At 42.4% G+C, this 16,753-nt stretch overlaps 1 protein-coding gene across 1 annotated transcript in view; it reads right to left on the reverse strand.

The window, feature by feature from the left end:
• Nucleotides 1-1,720: 1,720 nt before the first annotated feature.
• The window catches only part of gnb1l (G protein subunit beta 1 like), a 61,450-nt gene continuing 46,417 nt past the window's right edge, over nt 1,721-16,753 (reverse strand). The window contains exons 4-7 of the mRNA XM_062958535.1: nt 15,676-15,838; nt 10,623-10,721; nt 6,299-6,514; nt 1,721-2,491 (exon numbers count right to left, since the gene is read on the reverse strand). Of these exons, the coding sequence (XP_062814605.1) occupies nt 2,225-2,491; nt 6,299-6,514; nt 10,623-10,721; nt 15,676-15,838 (745 nt within the window). The 3' untranslated portion in view covers nt 1,721-2,224. The remainder of the gene's footprint in view (nt 2,492-6,298; nt 6,515-10,622; nt 10,722-15,675; nt 15,839-16,753) is intronic.

Consider the following 16,753-nt stretch of genomic DNA (forward strand, 5'->3'; position numbering starts at 1 on the left):
GGGGAAAAGAAGGTGGTTTATATAATAAAGACTTAAAATAGTGTATAACTACTAAAATAATAGGAGCCCCGGTGGCAAGGTGCGTTAAAGCGCTGAGCTGCTGAACCTGCAGACCGAAAGGTCCCAGGTTCAAACCCCGGGAGCGGCGTGAGCGGCCACTGTTAGCTCCAGCTCCTGCCAACCTAGCAGTTCGAAAACATGCCAATGTGAGTAGATCAATAGGTACCGCTCCTGCGGGAAGGTAACGGTGCTCCATGCAGTCCTGCCAGTGGCCACATGACCTGGAGGTGTCTATGGACATGCCAATGTGAGTAGATCAATAGGTACCACTCCGACGGGAAGGTAACAGCGCTCCATACAGTCATGCCAATGGCCACATGACCTTGGAGGTGTCTACGGACATGCCAATGTGAGTAGATCAATAGGTACTGCTCCGGCGGGAAGGTAACGGCGCTCCATGCAGTCATGCCAGTGGCCACATGACCTTGGAGGTGTCTACGGACAACACTGGCTCTTCGGTTTAGAAATGAAGATGAGCACCAACCCCCAGAGTCAGACATGACTGGACTTAACGTCAGGGGAAAACCTTTACCCTTTACCTATCTCACAATGTGTTCTCTCTTTCTCTTCGACTGCCCCCCCCCCCCCCCCCCCCACTCATCTAAGGCACAAATCTTCATGGATAAGTCTAGAAATTTTAGTCAAAAAGCCAATTTTAAAAGCCTGGGTCGACTTATCCAAGGGCCAATTTGAGTGCTGTATCTTAAGCTCTTTTTTCCAGAATGGGACCATTCCCTTCTCGGAGTAAAGTGGCGAAAGTCTCTTTTGAGAGAACCTGAAAGAAGTGGGCTGCAGCAATGCGGAAGCGCAAGAGAATATTCTTTTGGAGGCCACGGATGCCGAAGAGAACAATGTTCTCAATTTGCTCAGTTCACACACACGTCCCACAAATCTGGAAGAGGTGTTGGACTGCTGAGTTATAACTGACAGGACTGAGGGCTTCTCAGGGTGGCTCTCCAACCCGTTATTGCACAGCTTTGCAAGCAGCGCCTGAAGTCTCCGCAAAAGCTTCTCTTCCCACCCAGCCACCCGTTTCTCCTGATTAATTGCCAAGCTCCGGGGGACAAGAGACAGCGAAATTCACAAATGCCAGAGGCTGTCCACTGCCACATTCTTGGCTGCTGATTTAAGTCTGAAAACCTGACAGGAGTGTGAACAAATTAAAGACAGCCCTAAGAAGACAGCATCAGGAGGAGCACAGAAAAATAGAAAACACCCCTGCCCCCAAACAGTGTTAAATGTTTTGCATTTATGGCAGTAGAGGATGGATTCTGAGTTGGGCAGGTTTCCTGTTATCTTGTTGCAAAAGCATTGTTTAAGAAAATGGAATAATCTGTCACACCTTGGCGCAATTGTGTGATGCTGGCACTTCGTTGAGGCAAACTCACATGATCTATCTTCCACACAATCACCTTTCCAACCTGTGTTTATCCTACACAGTTGTTCCTATTGATCTCAAATTCTCCCTTCCCAATTTGGCTACAATACACAGCTTCAGCATTTTCACAAGACCTTTCCCTGCTTCGCAATACTGGCACTGAGGCAGAAAAAGATGATCACACAGGGAAGAACAACAGAAGAGCAGCATTACTGGATTCATTTTCCCCACCAATGAAAAAAGACAGTCCGATAACAAACCAAACACATGGGAAAACCACAATGTCATCAAGCACTTTTATTCTGCCACAATTACACTTGAGCAGTATTGTGTGATGAAGTCTTCAGCCAGTCACACTTGGGGAACTTAACAGGGGTTAAATGAGTCATGACTAATTTGTCCCATTGGTTTCGGTGAGACACAAACCTGATGTACTTAGCCTGGCTTCTCCCCTGTACATATTAGCAGCCCCTTGCTCCTTCGGAGAGGAATAGATAAAAGACCCCTTCCCCAAGTTCAACCCAAAGAAGCATCACAATTGTTTTTAGTCCTGCTGTTTCCTTTGGGGCAGAACTCCTATGGAAATGTATGTATGAATGTGACAGTGTTTCTATTAAGAGGTGGCACTATGCCAGGTCCCCATTTGGGCTGCCAAGCAAGAGCAACAAGTGCCACCACCTACTCCTGGGGGAGACTAGTGAGCTGCATCAGGAGAACTTGGAAGGCTGCCCCACACCTTGTCTTAAAAAACTGTCCCCCAAAGTCCCCAGGCTTTTCCAGTCATGTTCAGGTTTGATTATATACGGACCAGACACTGATTCGGTGATCTTTGGAGCCAGCTGCCAAGAGTCTCTCACTAGGCCGGCTGTGGTCCGAGAAGGCCACGCAATGCACTGCTGCTGTGTGGTAGTCCAGGACGGCTAGAGGTGCCAGCTTCTTCCAGCCAAACAGCCGGATCTGATGGTCCCATCCGGCTGTTGCCAAAATCTTCTTGTCCTGGCGGAGAACCACCTCAGCGATTCCTGGATTTGTGAGCTGGTATGTTTGCTGGAGCTGCAGAAGATAAAAAGTGATGGAAAACATAAGATACCGAGGACTGGGCTTGGGAACGAGTCATTCTTGCCCCAGTGGCAGAGTGTGTAAAAGCACTGAGCTGGAGACCGAAAGGTCCCAGGTTCAAATCCCGGGAGCAGCGTGAGCGGCCGCTGTTTGCTCCAGTTGCTGCCAACCTAGCAGTTCGAAAACATGCCAATGTGAGTTGATCAATAGGTACCGCTCCGGCGGGAAGGTAACGGTGCTCCATGCAGTCATGCCAGTGGCCACATAACCTTGGAGGTGTCTATGGACAACGCCGGCTCTTTGGTTTAGAAATGGAGATGAGCACCAACCCCCAGAGTCAGACAAGACTGGACTTAACGTCAGGGGAAAACCTTTACCTTTTATGTTTGCTGGAGCTGCAGAAGATAAAAAGTTATGGAAAACATAAGATACCAAGGACTGGGCTTGGGAACGAGTCATTCTTGTTGTCAGAAAAAAATACTAGTAGTGAGGAAACCCCTCCCAGTAATAGTAACAGTTGGTAGATCTCCATTGAAGCCAACCGAGGTATTCAAATGCCAACTCTACTTATCATCGTGATTTGTTTGAAATCCCACCTCCTGTGAGTCCAAGGTTTTCCAGCATGTTTCATGAATCCATGAAAAAACTTGAATCTGGACCTCCGAAGTCCTAATCCAATACTTTGATCACCACCCTGTACTGGTGCTATTCACTTATTCCTTAAACTGGAGTATATTTATGTATTTAAGAGGAATTTGTCAATGGGAGTTTGACCTACAGCGATTCAAAGACTTGAAAACACCATCAGAAATGGTTCTGTGGAGCCCTTCTCAAACCTATCACAGGTATGAAGACTCTAGCCCTGCAGATGTTGAACTGCAACTCCCAGCTGGTAAAGCATCATGGGAGTTGCAGCACAACAATCCCTAGAATTCCTAGAAGGCCATTATTTCTCAGATTTGGTATGTTTGCATTCAGCAGTGACTTAACACTGGATCTTGATCCACCAGTTGGAGATCAATGGTCTACTCGCCACAGCAGAGAAGAGCAGGCAAAAGTATTTTGCTTCCCTGGTTCAGAGACGAAAAAGCCATTGAAATCACTAGAACACAACAGTCACGTCCAGCATGACAGGCAAATGTGTTAAGGAAATGAAGGATAGGACTGGCCTTTGAGGAGATGGAGCATAAATCTTTGTGAGTGCAGTGATCTTTTTTTTTTAAATTGTTTCTAGTAGCTACTTGCCTTGAGCCTCCAGCAAAAAAGAAGACGAACATTTAAAAAAAGGGTACAGAGTATTTCCGATTTCTGTGTATGGGAAAGTTAGTGACAGGAAGAGAATTGACTTATTTGAAATGCGGTGCCATTTTATGACGATAACATATATATTTGGGACTTAAGCATCTACGGATCGTGGTATCCACAGGGGTAGTAGAACCAAAATCCCAGTGGATATCAAGAACCCAGTGGATCAGATCTCTTCCCAAAATGATGGTGTGTGTGTCGCAAATGAGTCAACAATTTGAATGGAACACTCTCTAAAACTGGAAAGGTAGGATTCTCAGGCCAGGTTCCCTTTGTGATAGTACTCTACCTGCAGGGAATTTTCATAGGATGCACCGTTTGCATCCTATGATGCAAACATTTGTGTGAGCTTTTTTGTGAATGGCTGCATGAGTTCCAATTCTACTCGACTTGAATGGAAATCACCTCTTAACAAGCATTTACACATCTTTTTGGATAAAACCCCCTAACTCCCAACAATAGGGCAGTCAAGGGTTTTTATGTTAAAGCATAAATACGCGTGCATCTCCCCACGCCGAAAGCCTCCTTAACCTCTTGTCCCCGGTGGGGCTTCCGTCAATGGGCCGAGGGGCCCTGCCACCATGTCCATTTGCTCTCATTAGCTGACCTTGGTTTCTCAGGCGAGGCCATCACGAAGCAGCTGTCTCCGTGGTGTGGAACACTGTACACGCTGTTCCCTCAGAGCAAGAGACTCACTTTCCCATTATAGACTGGAATGTCCAAAGAAGCCAGGCTGAGACTTAATTTCAGATCACGGAGGATCGAAATCCCACCAGACCTTTTTTCTTATGTTACTGGGTGCCGAACAGATGGCAGTGGGCAGGGAGGGGGGCGGCAAGGATAAACATGAAGCCGTTTATTGCTATCAGTCCAAAAGCACAATTCTTCTGGAAGTGAAATGTTTAAAAAATGAGCATGTGTTTTCCTAAAATTGAACAAATGCTATGTAGTAATTACTGTATTTACGAATTTAGCACCAAAATATCACGATGTATTGAAAACATTGACTACAAAACTGCATTGGATAATACAGAAAGTTGGATAAGTGAGTCTTGGATAAGTGAGACTCTACTGTATATATGAATTGCTCGTGCTTGCAGTTTTCCTTGGATGCCTGAACTGCATTTCTGAATGTTCTACTACAATGCTAGAGATTTGAGAACTAAAAAAAAAAAAACATCGTATAGAAGGAGCAGAACGTTGGATAAGCGAATGTTGGATAAATGAGACTCTACTGTATCTATTTTTATTTTCAGAAATTTACTACCCTCAACAGTCTTATCTTAAATTAGAGCTTAATGTAAATATTCAAAAACATTTAACCTACTGATGCCTCAATTAATGCAATTTTATTGGTATCTATTTTTATTTCTGAAATTTACCACCCTTGGCTTATACTGGAGTCAATGTTTTCCCAGGTTTTTTTGTGGTAAAATTAGGTGCCTCGGCTTGTATTCGGGTCGGCTTATACTCGAGTATATACGGTAATTTTCAAAGGCTGCATCCTACAGAAACTTGGGAATTGTACTTTGGTGAAGCACCAGAGCTTCCCGGAAGAGAATTCTAAATACAGTGAGTCCTTGGTATCCACTTGGGTTTGGTTCCAGGACCCTTTGTGGATACTAAAATCCATGGATGTTCAATGGTGTAGTAAAATGGCAATCCTTATAAAAACAATCAAACGCGGTTGCAGAAAAGATCTTCTACCTTTTATCTGACACCAGCTCCACAGTCATGTATAAGGTCTCTCTCTTTACCTTGGCAGCAAATAAAATCAGAGCAAGACTGATTGCGGACATTGCAATCGACTGCGCTGGGGATGCTTTTATCTAGTTTTTAATATGACTGATATTTTATACTGGCTTTTTACCGGTTATATTTTGCAAGCTCTGTTTTATACTCCATGCATCCTGCTTTTAACCGTGGAATTTTACAGGGTTTCTATTGATGCTTGGTTGATATTTTTACTTATGTTTTTGAAATGACTGATCTTATATATTGGCATTTTACCGGTAATTGTGCAGCTCTCAGCACATGTTGCACTTGTGCTGCTGTACCTCACAATGTATAGTTTGCATGTTCTGTTTTGTCCTGCTTGCATCCTACTTTTAAGTGTTGGATTTTACAAAATGAAAAAGAACATTTTAATAAGGTTGTGCCTGATACAAAGCGTGTGTACACTGAGCCATCCGAAAGCCAACCATGTGGACAATTTTGGATTTGGGAGTATTTCATATTTTGGAGATCAGACAAAGGGATGCTCAATCTGTACGATTAGAGCTCCATGAGAAGAAAAGTGGGCTGGGAAGGACCAAGGCTATGTGAAAGGCAAAAACCGCCCCTTCTCCAGCCAAGTGCTTGAAGATCATAAGCAGCCTGTGATTAATTAGTTCAGGATCTGCCACTGCCCCACTTCATGACCAAATATTTTTTCAGTCGCTCAAACTGTTAGTGCAGAACAGAACAAAGGGCACCGAGGAGGCCCACAGCACTGACCTCCAGGTTCTGCTGCTGGCTCTGCCTCCAGACGCAAAGCATCTTCTCCGAGGAGCCAGAGGCCCCTTTGGCTTTCTCCGAGTCAAAGTCAAGGCCCATGATGGGCTCCTGATGACATGCCAGCCGACTCAGCATTTTCCCCATCGACACATTCCACAGAACCACTGATCCATCCTCGTAGCCGGCCAGGAGGAAAGGCGAGGAACCAGTGCTGGGCTAATGGGAAACACAGCACAACACAGATGGGTCAAGACAGCGTTTGTGTGTCAACTCCAACCAAGGAAAGACCCTGATAAGCCAAAGAAAAAGGCAGGCAACCCACACAACTCCACCTTGTCTGTGATGCATTCATCCTGAACTTCTAAAGCGATTTATCTTCCTTGGAAACAAAGAAAATGGCAATAACTCTTCCAACACCTTCTTATAACAACCTCATGGACACTGATGATTTCAGAATCTTAATAGGGTTATTCACAATTTAACCTCGGGTTAAATTTGAGGTAGTTCACAGATGCGAGGTCAAACATCTTTCTGACACTCTATCAGAACAATTTCCCCTGTAAATGATAGCACGGTTCCATGCTCAGCCCCCCATTCGCTATATTTCCTTCATCCACAGCAAACAGCCTGCAACCTCCTGATAAGAAAAGTTCAAGGCAAGTGCTACACATGGATCGTTTTTCCCCCAAAGCATGGTAGACTTTTCCCTCTTCCGCCTTTCCAAAATCTACGGAACTGATTCCCAAAGAGTTAAGTGGTCTGGGTCCCACTGTAACCAATTGAGAGATGTTTTGATTAATGATGTCACAGGTCAAAGGGCTTGGCACCCTGGGCAGTCACCCCATTTATTTAAGCCTCTGAAATAACTCAAAGAAAGGAACGTTACTGGATTAGATGTCACACTTAAGGAAAATATTCATCATTGCACTGGCCAGTTGACTAATGACCCTGCAAAATGGGAAGGCTTGCCATGTGAGCGAAGACCCGAAAGCCCGGCTCAAAGCAAATTAAAAAACAAACCCCGGTTCATGCCAGTTACGGCTTTAAAAGGAAAAAACCCAGGGGGAAAAAAGTCTCAAACTTTCCGCCACTCGTGGAAAACCAGAAATATAGTATGTGAGAAGCGAGGTGTGACATTTGTCTTCCTCCAAAACTGACTTTCTGTCTAAATTTATCTCCGTACTAAAAAAAGCAAACTAATGGAATTAGAAGCAGTTATTCAGGAAAGAGTTGACGTTCAAGGACAGCTTCCCAATGGGCTGAACTACAACCCGATGGGCTGAACTACAACCCGATGGGCTGAACTACAATCGACAGACCCAGTTTTTTGAACTGAACACGCCTACTTGTATTTTATAATGTGTTTTATGACTGATGTAAGTTAATAATAATTTTTAACTGATTTATATTGTACTGTATAATTTTTATATATGCGTTTTATTGTAAGCCGCCCTGAGTCCCCTGTTGGGTGAGAAGGGCGGGATATAAATATTGTAATAAATAAATAAATAATAAACCCATCATCCCCAGCCAGTAGTGTTCTGACACATACGGAGGACACTAGGCTTGGGAGGAATGCTCACACACCATCTCATGTGTCGCTTAATACTGTGGCAGCAAATGCTATGTTTTAAGAATCCTAAGTGGACCAACCCAGAGAAAAGACCATGATGCAAGATTATTTTTTTTCCCAAGGCTCACACACTGCTCTTCGCATATTCTGCTCTCCCCTTGAAATAGGGACATGTTCCAGTCTGATGCACATCAACAAGCCCACTGCAAGCAATACTCTTTCCCTGCCAACTGGGCAGGGCTGACTTGGTGCACACACAAGCATGGGACCGTCTTCCCTTCATTTTCCCATCAGGAAAGGTGTCATCTTGTGCAACAAATGATGAAAACAAACATGAATACATGTACAAACTGGAAACGCAACAAGCACTTTAAATAAACTCCTGTAATGCACATTCCTTGTGAGCTGACAGCGATTCTCCTTCCTTCCTTCCTTCCTTGACAGTCTTCAACCTGATTAAAAAAGTGGTCAGATCCAGATACAAAAATAAAAATATTAATCGAGTAGATGCTTGCTTGAAACCAATGGTCCTATGGAATCAAGGATCACTGCGGAGGAGCTTTCCCTTTGAGTTTGTCTATACAGCAGTTGGAAGTAGGCTTTTCCCAATCTATATATATAAAAGAGTGATGGCATCAGGGCAGCGGACAAAACAACAAAACTACAGGCCCCCCAACCTCGAAATTTGACAACACAACCCATCATTCACGGCTCTAGGTTGATACAACAAAAAGAAAAGAAAAATAAAGTCCTAATTACAGGGAGAGGAATAATAGTTTTTATCCAATTGCTGCCAGTTAGAAGGCTAAGCTCCGCTCACTTGGTCTCCTAGCAACCTACTCAGTCCAGGGGACAGGCAATGTTAGGCCTCACTTAGGCCTCTTCCACAGATTATCAGATTTTAACTGGATTATATGGTAGTGTAGACTCAAGGCCCTTCCACACAGCTATATAACCCATTTAGAATCTTATATTACCTGCTTTGAACTGGATTATCTTGACTCCACACTGCCATATAATCCACTTCAGTGTGCATACTAAACATAAAGACAACCATACAACAGACATTCAATACCACCACTACCTCAACAATTTCCCACCAACACCACCAGACAATGCCACAGCAACATGTGGCCGGGCACAGCTAGTGACAATATATTGTATTCATGTCTCAGTCTTGAGTGGGCACTTAACACCAGTTAGCTTTACACAGCAAAGATGAAAACTGCTAGAGCTGGTTGGTTGATGCAGATCGAGTTCATGAACTCTATCATTATACAACACCATTGGGAAAAAAGTCATAATCAAGATGTTTGAATAAAAAAGAAAGAATTCATTTATCAGAGTAGAATATATAACATACCTATGTGTATTTTATAAGTGTTTTTATGAATGTCTGATGTAATTTAATGACTTTTTAAATGTTTCACAATGTAATGTACAATCTATATATATAAAAGAGTGATGGAATCCTGGTGACCGACAAAACAACAAAACTAAACACCCCACAACCTAGAAAATTGACAGCACAACCCCTCATCCACGCCTCTAGGTTGATACAACAAAAAGAAAAGAAAAATAAAGTCCTAATTAGTGGGAGAGGAATATTTGTTTTTATCCAATTGCTGCCAGTTAGAAGGCTAAGCTCTGCCCATTTGGTCTCCTAGCAACCCACTCAGCCTAGGGGACAGGCAGAGTTAGGCCTCACTTAGGCCTCTTCCACACTGCCTATAAAATACAGACACCACCAGACAACGCCACAGCAACGCGTGGCCGGGCACAGCTAGTTTTATATCTGTGTTTTATTGTAAGCCGCCCTGAGTCCCCTATTGGGTGAGAAGGGCGGGATATAAATATTGTAATAAATAAATAAATAATAAATAAATAAATAAATTGTAATGTAATATTAAAAGGAACAAAGGAAATTATAATAATTATTACTATTATTAACAAGGAAACAAATTTCACAAACACTTCACAGACCCATGTAGGCGGCTCTTCACACTTGTAAATTTGACTTTTTTTGGATTTGATTATTCACAGATTAGATTAAAATGTTCTCTCCAGTGTTTTCTTATTCATGGTTTTCTACTTTTGTGAAAGTCCCCCAAACAATGTGGAGGGCTGACTGTACAAACATGTATTGCCACAAAGTTTAAAAGCAAGTGATTTAATAGCTTTCTAAAATAAATGTTCCTATTTGACTGACAAGAAACCTTTAAAACCACAAATTGCTCTTCTTCAGGGGTGTGGTAAATCCCACAATCACAGTTTCTCCCGTATGCATGCTAAAGATGCAAGGTAGATAACTGTTCTGGTTTCAAACCAGATTGGAGATGAAGAAATTAAAGTACAGTGATTTCAAATAAGCCAATCCTGTTTTTAGTCCCTGGACTCAACTATCTCTGATTGTGTTTTTTTTCTGAACTGGATGCTGCTCAACACACAAACACCTCCATGCTTATTTTCACAGAAAGTATTTGCAAAACACCACACACAATCTCCTTGAAAAGGAGAAAAACATGGAAATTTCTAGCAGTTACACGAAGGATGTTCCTGTTTCCATCCCAGCCTTAATAGCATAATTACTTGATTACTTCTGACAATCAATCAAGGAAAAACAAATACAAGAACAACCACCAAAAACACCTTTGAGTGAAAAATGATTCATGTGTTCCGTATAAATATATATTTCAAAAATGAGTCACACGTGGGGAAGCGTTTCGCAACGCCAAGATCCCGCCGGCTTACCTGCCACATCTTCAGGCACATGGGCATGCCTAGCTTGGTACCGGCCTCGGGTTTCAAGGTACAGACTGCCGTCTTGGATGGGAGCTCCAGAACCCGGACCTGGCATTGAAGAAAACAAGCGTGGTTGGCCGAGGGCCAGGGACAGGCACAGTCTCGCTCTTTTAAACAGAGGCTGGATGGCCATCTGTCGGGGGTGCTTTGAATGCGATTTCCTGCTTCTTAGCGGGGGGTTGGACTGGATGGCCCATGAGGTCTCTTCCAACTCTACTATTCTATGATTCTATGATTCTATGATTCTTCCATTCATTCAGAGTAGCAGAGAAGGCAAGAAAATCGACCCCCCAAGACAGCAAAGGAGAAGCTTTGGGAAGATGGGCAGGTGTTGCTAAGGTTAAAAGATTGAGGAAAAACTATATAGGTTCATTAGAGCTCATATGCCCAAGTTTGATTTTTTTTACATTCACTCTCATGTTAATTTAGACTGTTTGGGCTACTTAATGTAGACTCTTTGAAGTACTGTATTTGTCTAGGCTTTGTGATCTTCAGAAGATGCTCAGTCTTCTGAAAAAGGGCATTTTAATACATAAGTGCTGTACTTTCAATATTCATAAATTACCGTATATACTCGAGTATAAGCCGACCCGAATATAAGCCGAGGCACCTAATTTTACCACAAAAACTGGGAAAACTTATTGACTCGAGTATAAGACGAGGGTGGGAAATGCAGCAGCTACGGGTCAATTTCAAAAATAAAATAGATAGTAATAAAATTGCATTGTTTGAGGCATCAGGAGGTTAAATGTTTTTGAATATTTATATAAACCTGTAGTTTAAGATAATAATGAGACTTTAATAAGATAAGACTGTCCAACTCTCAATACCTATACTCAAGTATAAGCTGACCTGAATAGAAGCTGGCCAAGACCCTCACTCGAGTATAAGCCGAGGGGAGCTTTTTCAGCCCTAAAAAAGGGCTGGAAAACAAGGCTCATACTCGAATATATATAGTAAGCCTCCCACAGAATGGTAAAACATCTGGGCAATGTCCTTGCAGAAGGCCAATTCTTTCACACCTAAAGTGACTTGCAGTTTCTCAAGTCGCTCTTGTCACCAAAAAAAGAGCAAATCAAGTCTGAACCCATCCATGAAATGACTCAGTTGAGACTGTTGTACTTTGGTCATATCATGATTCACTAGAAAAGATGATATTGCTTGGCAGGAAAAGAGAAAGATAGTATTTCAGATGGATATATTCAATCACGGAATCCATCATGCCTGATTCTACAAGACCTGAACAGGGACGTGGATGATGGGGTGATTTGGAGGTTTCTCAGACACTGGCTTGACGGTAGTTAACAACAGGAGCCCTGTGACCACGTGCTGCTGAAGTTAGCTTCTTCTGATATTTCCCCTTCTCTTTCCCCCCTTCATCTCATTCCTTGTGTTAAGCATTTTCCATTGTACACATTTGCATGAACTCCCTCAGCACGTTAAGGCACAGAAAATGACTGGAGGGCTGCCTCCCTATCGCAGCACCTCCCGTTCAAGACATCTCTTCAAAATTAACCTGCTTTAACCCCGGGGGAAGGGGATCCAAGGAGGCCAAGCTTGTTTAAGGCCATGCACTCCGGTTGGAGCAGTTTGCGGGCTGCATCAGAACCCGCAAGGTTGGAGTGTCTGGGAAAAGAGACGTCCACACCTACAATTTCGTGCTGATGCAAAAGAAGAGCAAGGCAGCGATCTGGAAAAGGCCACGGGCCGTGTCTAGCAGGAAGTTCCTCGGGGCAAAGCGCCACTGGAATTAATGACAACAATTTGTTGCTGTTCAGCTGAGGGAAACAAAGGCAACACAGGGGAGATATGACTGAGGTACATATTATGCAGGCTGTGGAAAATGTAGATGGGGAAATGCTTATCTTTCCCATCCCCAGAGCTAAATGATGGGAGATTCAGGTCAGACGGAAGGAAGTGTTCACACAACAATAGTATTGTCATGACCACAGCTTCTTCACACAGTGTATGGCTGTGGCGCAGCTGATTAGTAGCCAGCTGCAATAAACACTACTAACCGCGAGGTCATGAGTTCGAAGCCCGGGTCGGGTTAAGCCCCCAACCATTAAATAGCCCGGCTTGCTCTTTATCTAAGCAGCCTGAAAGACAGTTGCATCTGTCAACTAGGAAATTTAGGTACGCTTTATGCAGGAGGCTAATTTAACTAATTTACAACACCGTAAAACTGCCAGCAGCACATGGAAAGGAATGAGGAAGTACAGAACTCGGTGTCACTCGTGGATGGTGAAGCAACAGCTCCCCCTGTGGCCAGATTCGAGCATACCCCCATGAAGCTGGAAATGTTAAATTGCCTCTGTGTGTGTCTATACTGTATGTTGTTTGTCTGATGGCACTGAATGTTTGCCATATATATGTGCATTGTAATCCGCCCTGAGTCCCCTTTGGGGTGAGAAGGGCAGAATATAAATACAGTAGAGTCTCACTTATCCAAGCCTCACTTATCCAAGCCTCTGGATAATCCAAGCCATTTTTGTAGTCAATGTGTTCAATATATCGTGATATTTTGGTGCTAAATTCATAAATACAGTAATTACAACATAACATTACTGCGTATTGAACTACTTTTTCTGTCAAATTTGTTGTATAACATGAAGTTTTGGTGCTTAATTTGTAAAATCATAACCTAATTTGATGTTTAATAGGCTTTTCCTTAATCCCTCATTATCCAAGATATTCGCTTATCCAAGCTTCTGCCGGCCCGTTTAGCTTGGATAAGTGAGACTCTACTGTACTGTAAATAATAATAATAATAATATGGCAAAACTATGCATGTCCCTTTCACAAGGAGTAATCATGGCTGCCAACCTGGACAGCTTTGGAAGACCAGAGAAGTCAATGTTGACTTTTGTGGAGGCTGCCAAGGTAGCAGAAATGGTCAACATTTTCTAGCGTTACACCATTAAGTTTTATTTCCGGCATTGCAGAAATAAATTATAACTTCCTAGGACATGTTGCAAACCCAGAAATGTCCAGATTTTGGCCTACAAAGTTGTGTCTGGGAGGTATGAAATCAGGTAAATCCATTAAAACAAAACCTTGATCCTAGCTGCCAGGATGGTTTATCATTGGATAACAGGTGCTTTCTATAGTAACCTTATGTGCAAGTTTGGCTTTTTCTCTGGACGGATTGAGCTGTCACAGACCTTGTAGAGTTGTGAGCAATCTCGGGGGTTAGTGTGTTAAATGCTTTCTGAAAACCTGAAACTTGGATTAGTTCTGGGTTGATCTATTTAGTTTTGAAATATTTTTTTTATTTTGATTTAATATTTTATTGGTGGTTTTTTTGCTGACTTGGAGAAACTGTCTCACTTTGCCTGCAGTTACTAGCATTCCTGGGAGGCTAGAAGTGGCCACAAGGAAACACGCCCTCCCACTTTTGCACATTTACAACCCTTTTAAATGCAATTCTGGCAAATTGGCAGAAGGAGCACATGTAGCTTATAATTGGTGATTTAAATGCAATCAAGAACAAATAAATGCCTGTTCAGATCTTATTATTCACAGACTGAACCTGCTTCAAGACAAAAATTAACCTTTTTTGGGAACGGGCCAACTATAAACACATATTAAGTCTTCATGTTAATCATAAGCTTCAAAAGTGCTTTGGCTCACAGCGTTACCTGTTTGAGGATACCATATATTAAATTTATGGAATCTTAGACTGGAACATCGGATCTAGCAAAAGAGGAGACTTGAGACTATTCAAAGCAGCCCTTCTCAAGCTACTGGCCTCACAATGTATTGGGACTACAACGTCCAGACTTCGACAACAAGCAGAACACAATATGGCAGGGGTCCCCAAACTAAGGCCCGGGGGCCAGATGCGGCCCATCGAAGCCATTTATCTGGCCCCCACGGCACAAGGGCAGAAGGGGGTTGGGCTAAATGACCCAAGATGTCTCTTCTTCTCTTACAACCCTTATTATTATTATTATTATTATTATTATTATTATTATTATTATTATTTGAAACACAAGATGAGTCCACAGCAGACACTCTGCTGGCTGTTGTATTGGATCACACGTCGGACACTTCCCAAGTGTCTAGGACTATGTGATGTATCGGCGAATAATGCGTGCAGATCCCAGTAAAGTGGCCTTCTGCAGCTGGCAGATGGTCATTTTGTCAGCGCCGATTGTGTTTAAGTGCAGGCCAAGGTCTTTAGGCACTGCACCCAGTGTGCCGATCACCACTGGGACCACCTTGACTGGCTTATGCCAGAGTCTTTGTAATTCGATCTTTAAATCCTCATATCGTGTCAGCTTTTCCAGTTGTTTCTCCTCAATCCTTCTGTCACCTGGGATTGCAACATCGACAATCCATACTTAGTTTTTTAACACGATTGTGAGGTCAGGAGTATTGTGTTCCAAAACCCTGTATTATTATTATTATTATTATTATTATTATTATTATTATTATTATTATTATTATTATTAACAACATTGAGGCTGGGTGGCCATCTGTCAGGGATGCTTTGCTTGTGCTTTTGGTGCACAGAGGCAGAAGGGGGTTGGACTAAATGACCAATGGGTCTATTCCAACTCTCTTTATTATTATTATTATTATTATTATTATTATTATTATTATTATTATTATCATCAACATTGAGGCTGAGTGGCCATCTGTCAGGGCTGCTGTGCTTGTGCTTTCAGTGCACAAAGGCAGAAGGGGATTTGACTCAATGGCCCAAAGGGTCTCTGCCAATCCTCTTTTTTATTATTGTTGTTGTTATTATTATTATTATTAATTATTATTGCTCGGTGGCCAACTATAGTCCAGCCCTCCAACAGCCTGAAGGATCGTGAACTGGCCCCCTGTTTAAAAAGTTTGGGGACCCCTGCAATATGGCATAGCTGCTGAGGGATTATGGTGGTGCATTCTAGCTTGTCTGGAGCTTGGAGAAGGCTTCTGTAAATACTTGAAAACAGAGCATGCCCAATGGTGCTTCTGCACCAGGAACAAACCAGAAGAGATCACCTACCTCTTCTAGATCTTTCCACGACGTGGCCAGTAGCCATCTTCCCTCCGTCCCGTCCAGGAGAGAGCATTTGCAGAACCCAACGTTCTCGGTGAAAACGGAGTCCACGACAGCGTCTCTTCCTTCAGCGAAGTCCCACAAGCAGATGTTTTGGTCACGGCCCTGGCTGTATCAACGTAAAACGTTATTCTTGATCAGGACAAACCTCCACATGTGAACGCATGTTCCTTTCCTCTCTTTCCATTACACCTGCAGAATCTGACCAACAAGAATGTCTCTGAAATGGATTTCATGCCTCATGGTTGAAAGAAGTTGCCCACCTTTGGCGCATGTTCCACCATGGAGCTGTCTCTCTCTTCTAAGAGGAAAGCAGTTAGGAGTCCTAAGAATTCAGGTTTTCTGTTCTGCAGGAGCAACACCTTAACCACAAAGCCACAAGAGCAAGAGCGGCCTTTGAAACACTCATCCTTTTGAGCCTTTTCCTTACTCAGCTCCAATGGAAGTATCACCTAGAGCAACGATGGGCAAGCTTTTGCGCTTGGTGTGTCAAAATTCACCAAAAAACCTATCATGACTTGGGTGGTGTGTCACTTCAAGGAAAAAAACCCATAATTTCACTATATAGTTTAAATAAGAGAAATATATAATTGTAATATATAACTGTATTTAATAAATCGAAAACTATTTACTGCCATTGTTTCCATGTACAACAATCTATGGTACCTCTTGCAGTTTCCACGCTGATTTCTCTCTATTGTAGTTTCAATGTAGTCATGAGCAATGAATAATATAATAATAATATAATAGTAATAATATAATAATATACTACAGTAGAGTCTCACTTATCCAAGCCTCGCTTATCCAAGCCTCTGGATAATCCAAGCCATTTTTGTCGTCAATGTTTTCAATATATCATTGTAGTTTCAATGTAGTCATGAATAATGAATAATAATAATATAATAGTAATAATATAATAATATACTACAATAATAATAGAATAATAATAGAATAATTTATATGTATGTGTGTATATATATAAATGTAATGTGTATAATTCCCATGGAGTAAATAACAAAACCAC

This window comes from Anolis carolinensis, chromosome X (assembly GCF_035594765.1).
Source record: "Anolis carolinensis isolate JA03-04 chromosome X, rAnoCar3.1.pri, whole genome shotgun sequence".
Classification (NCBI taxonomy): Eukaryota; Metazoa; Chordata; class Lepidosauria; order Squamata; family Dactyloidae; genus Anolis; species Anolis carolinensis.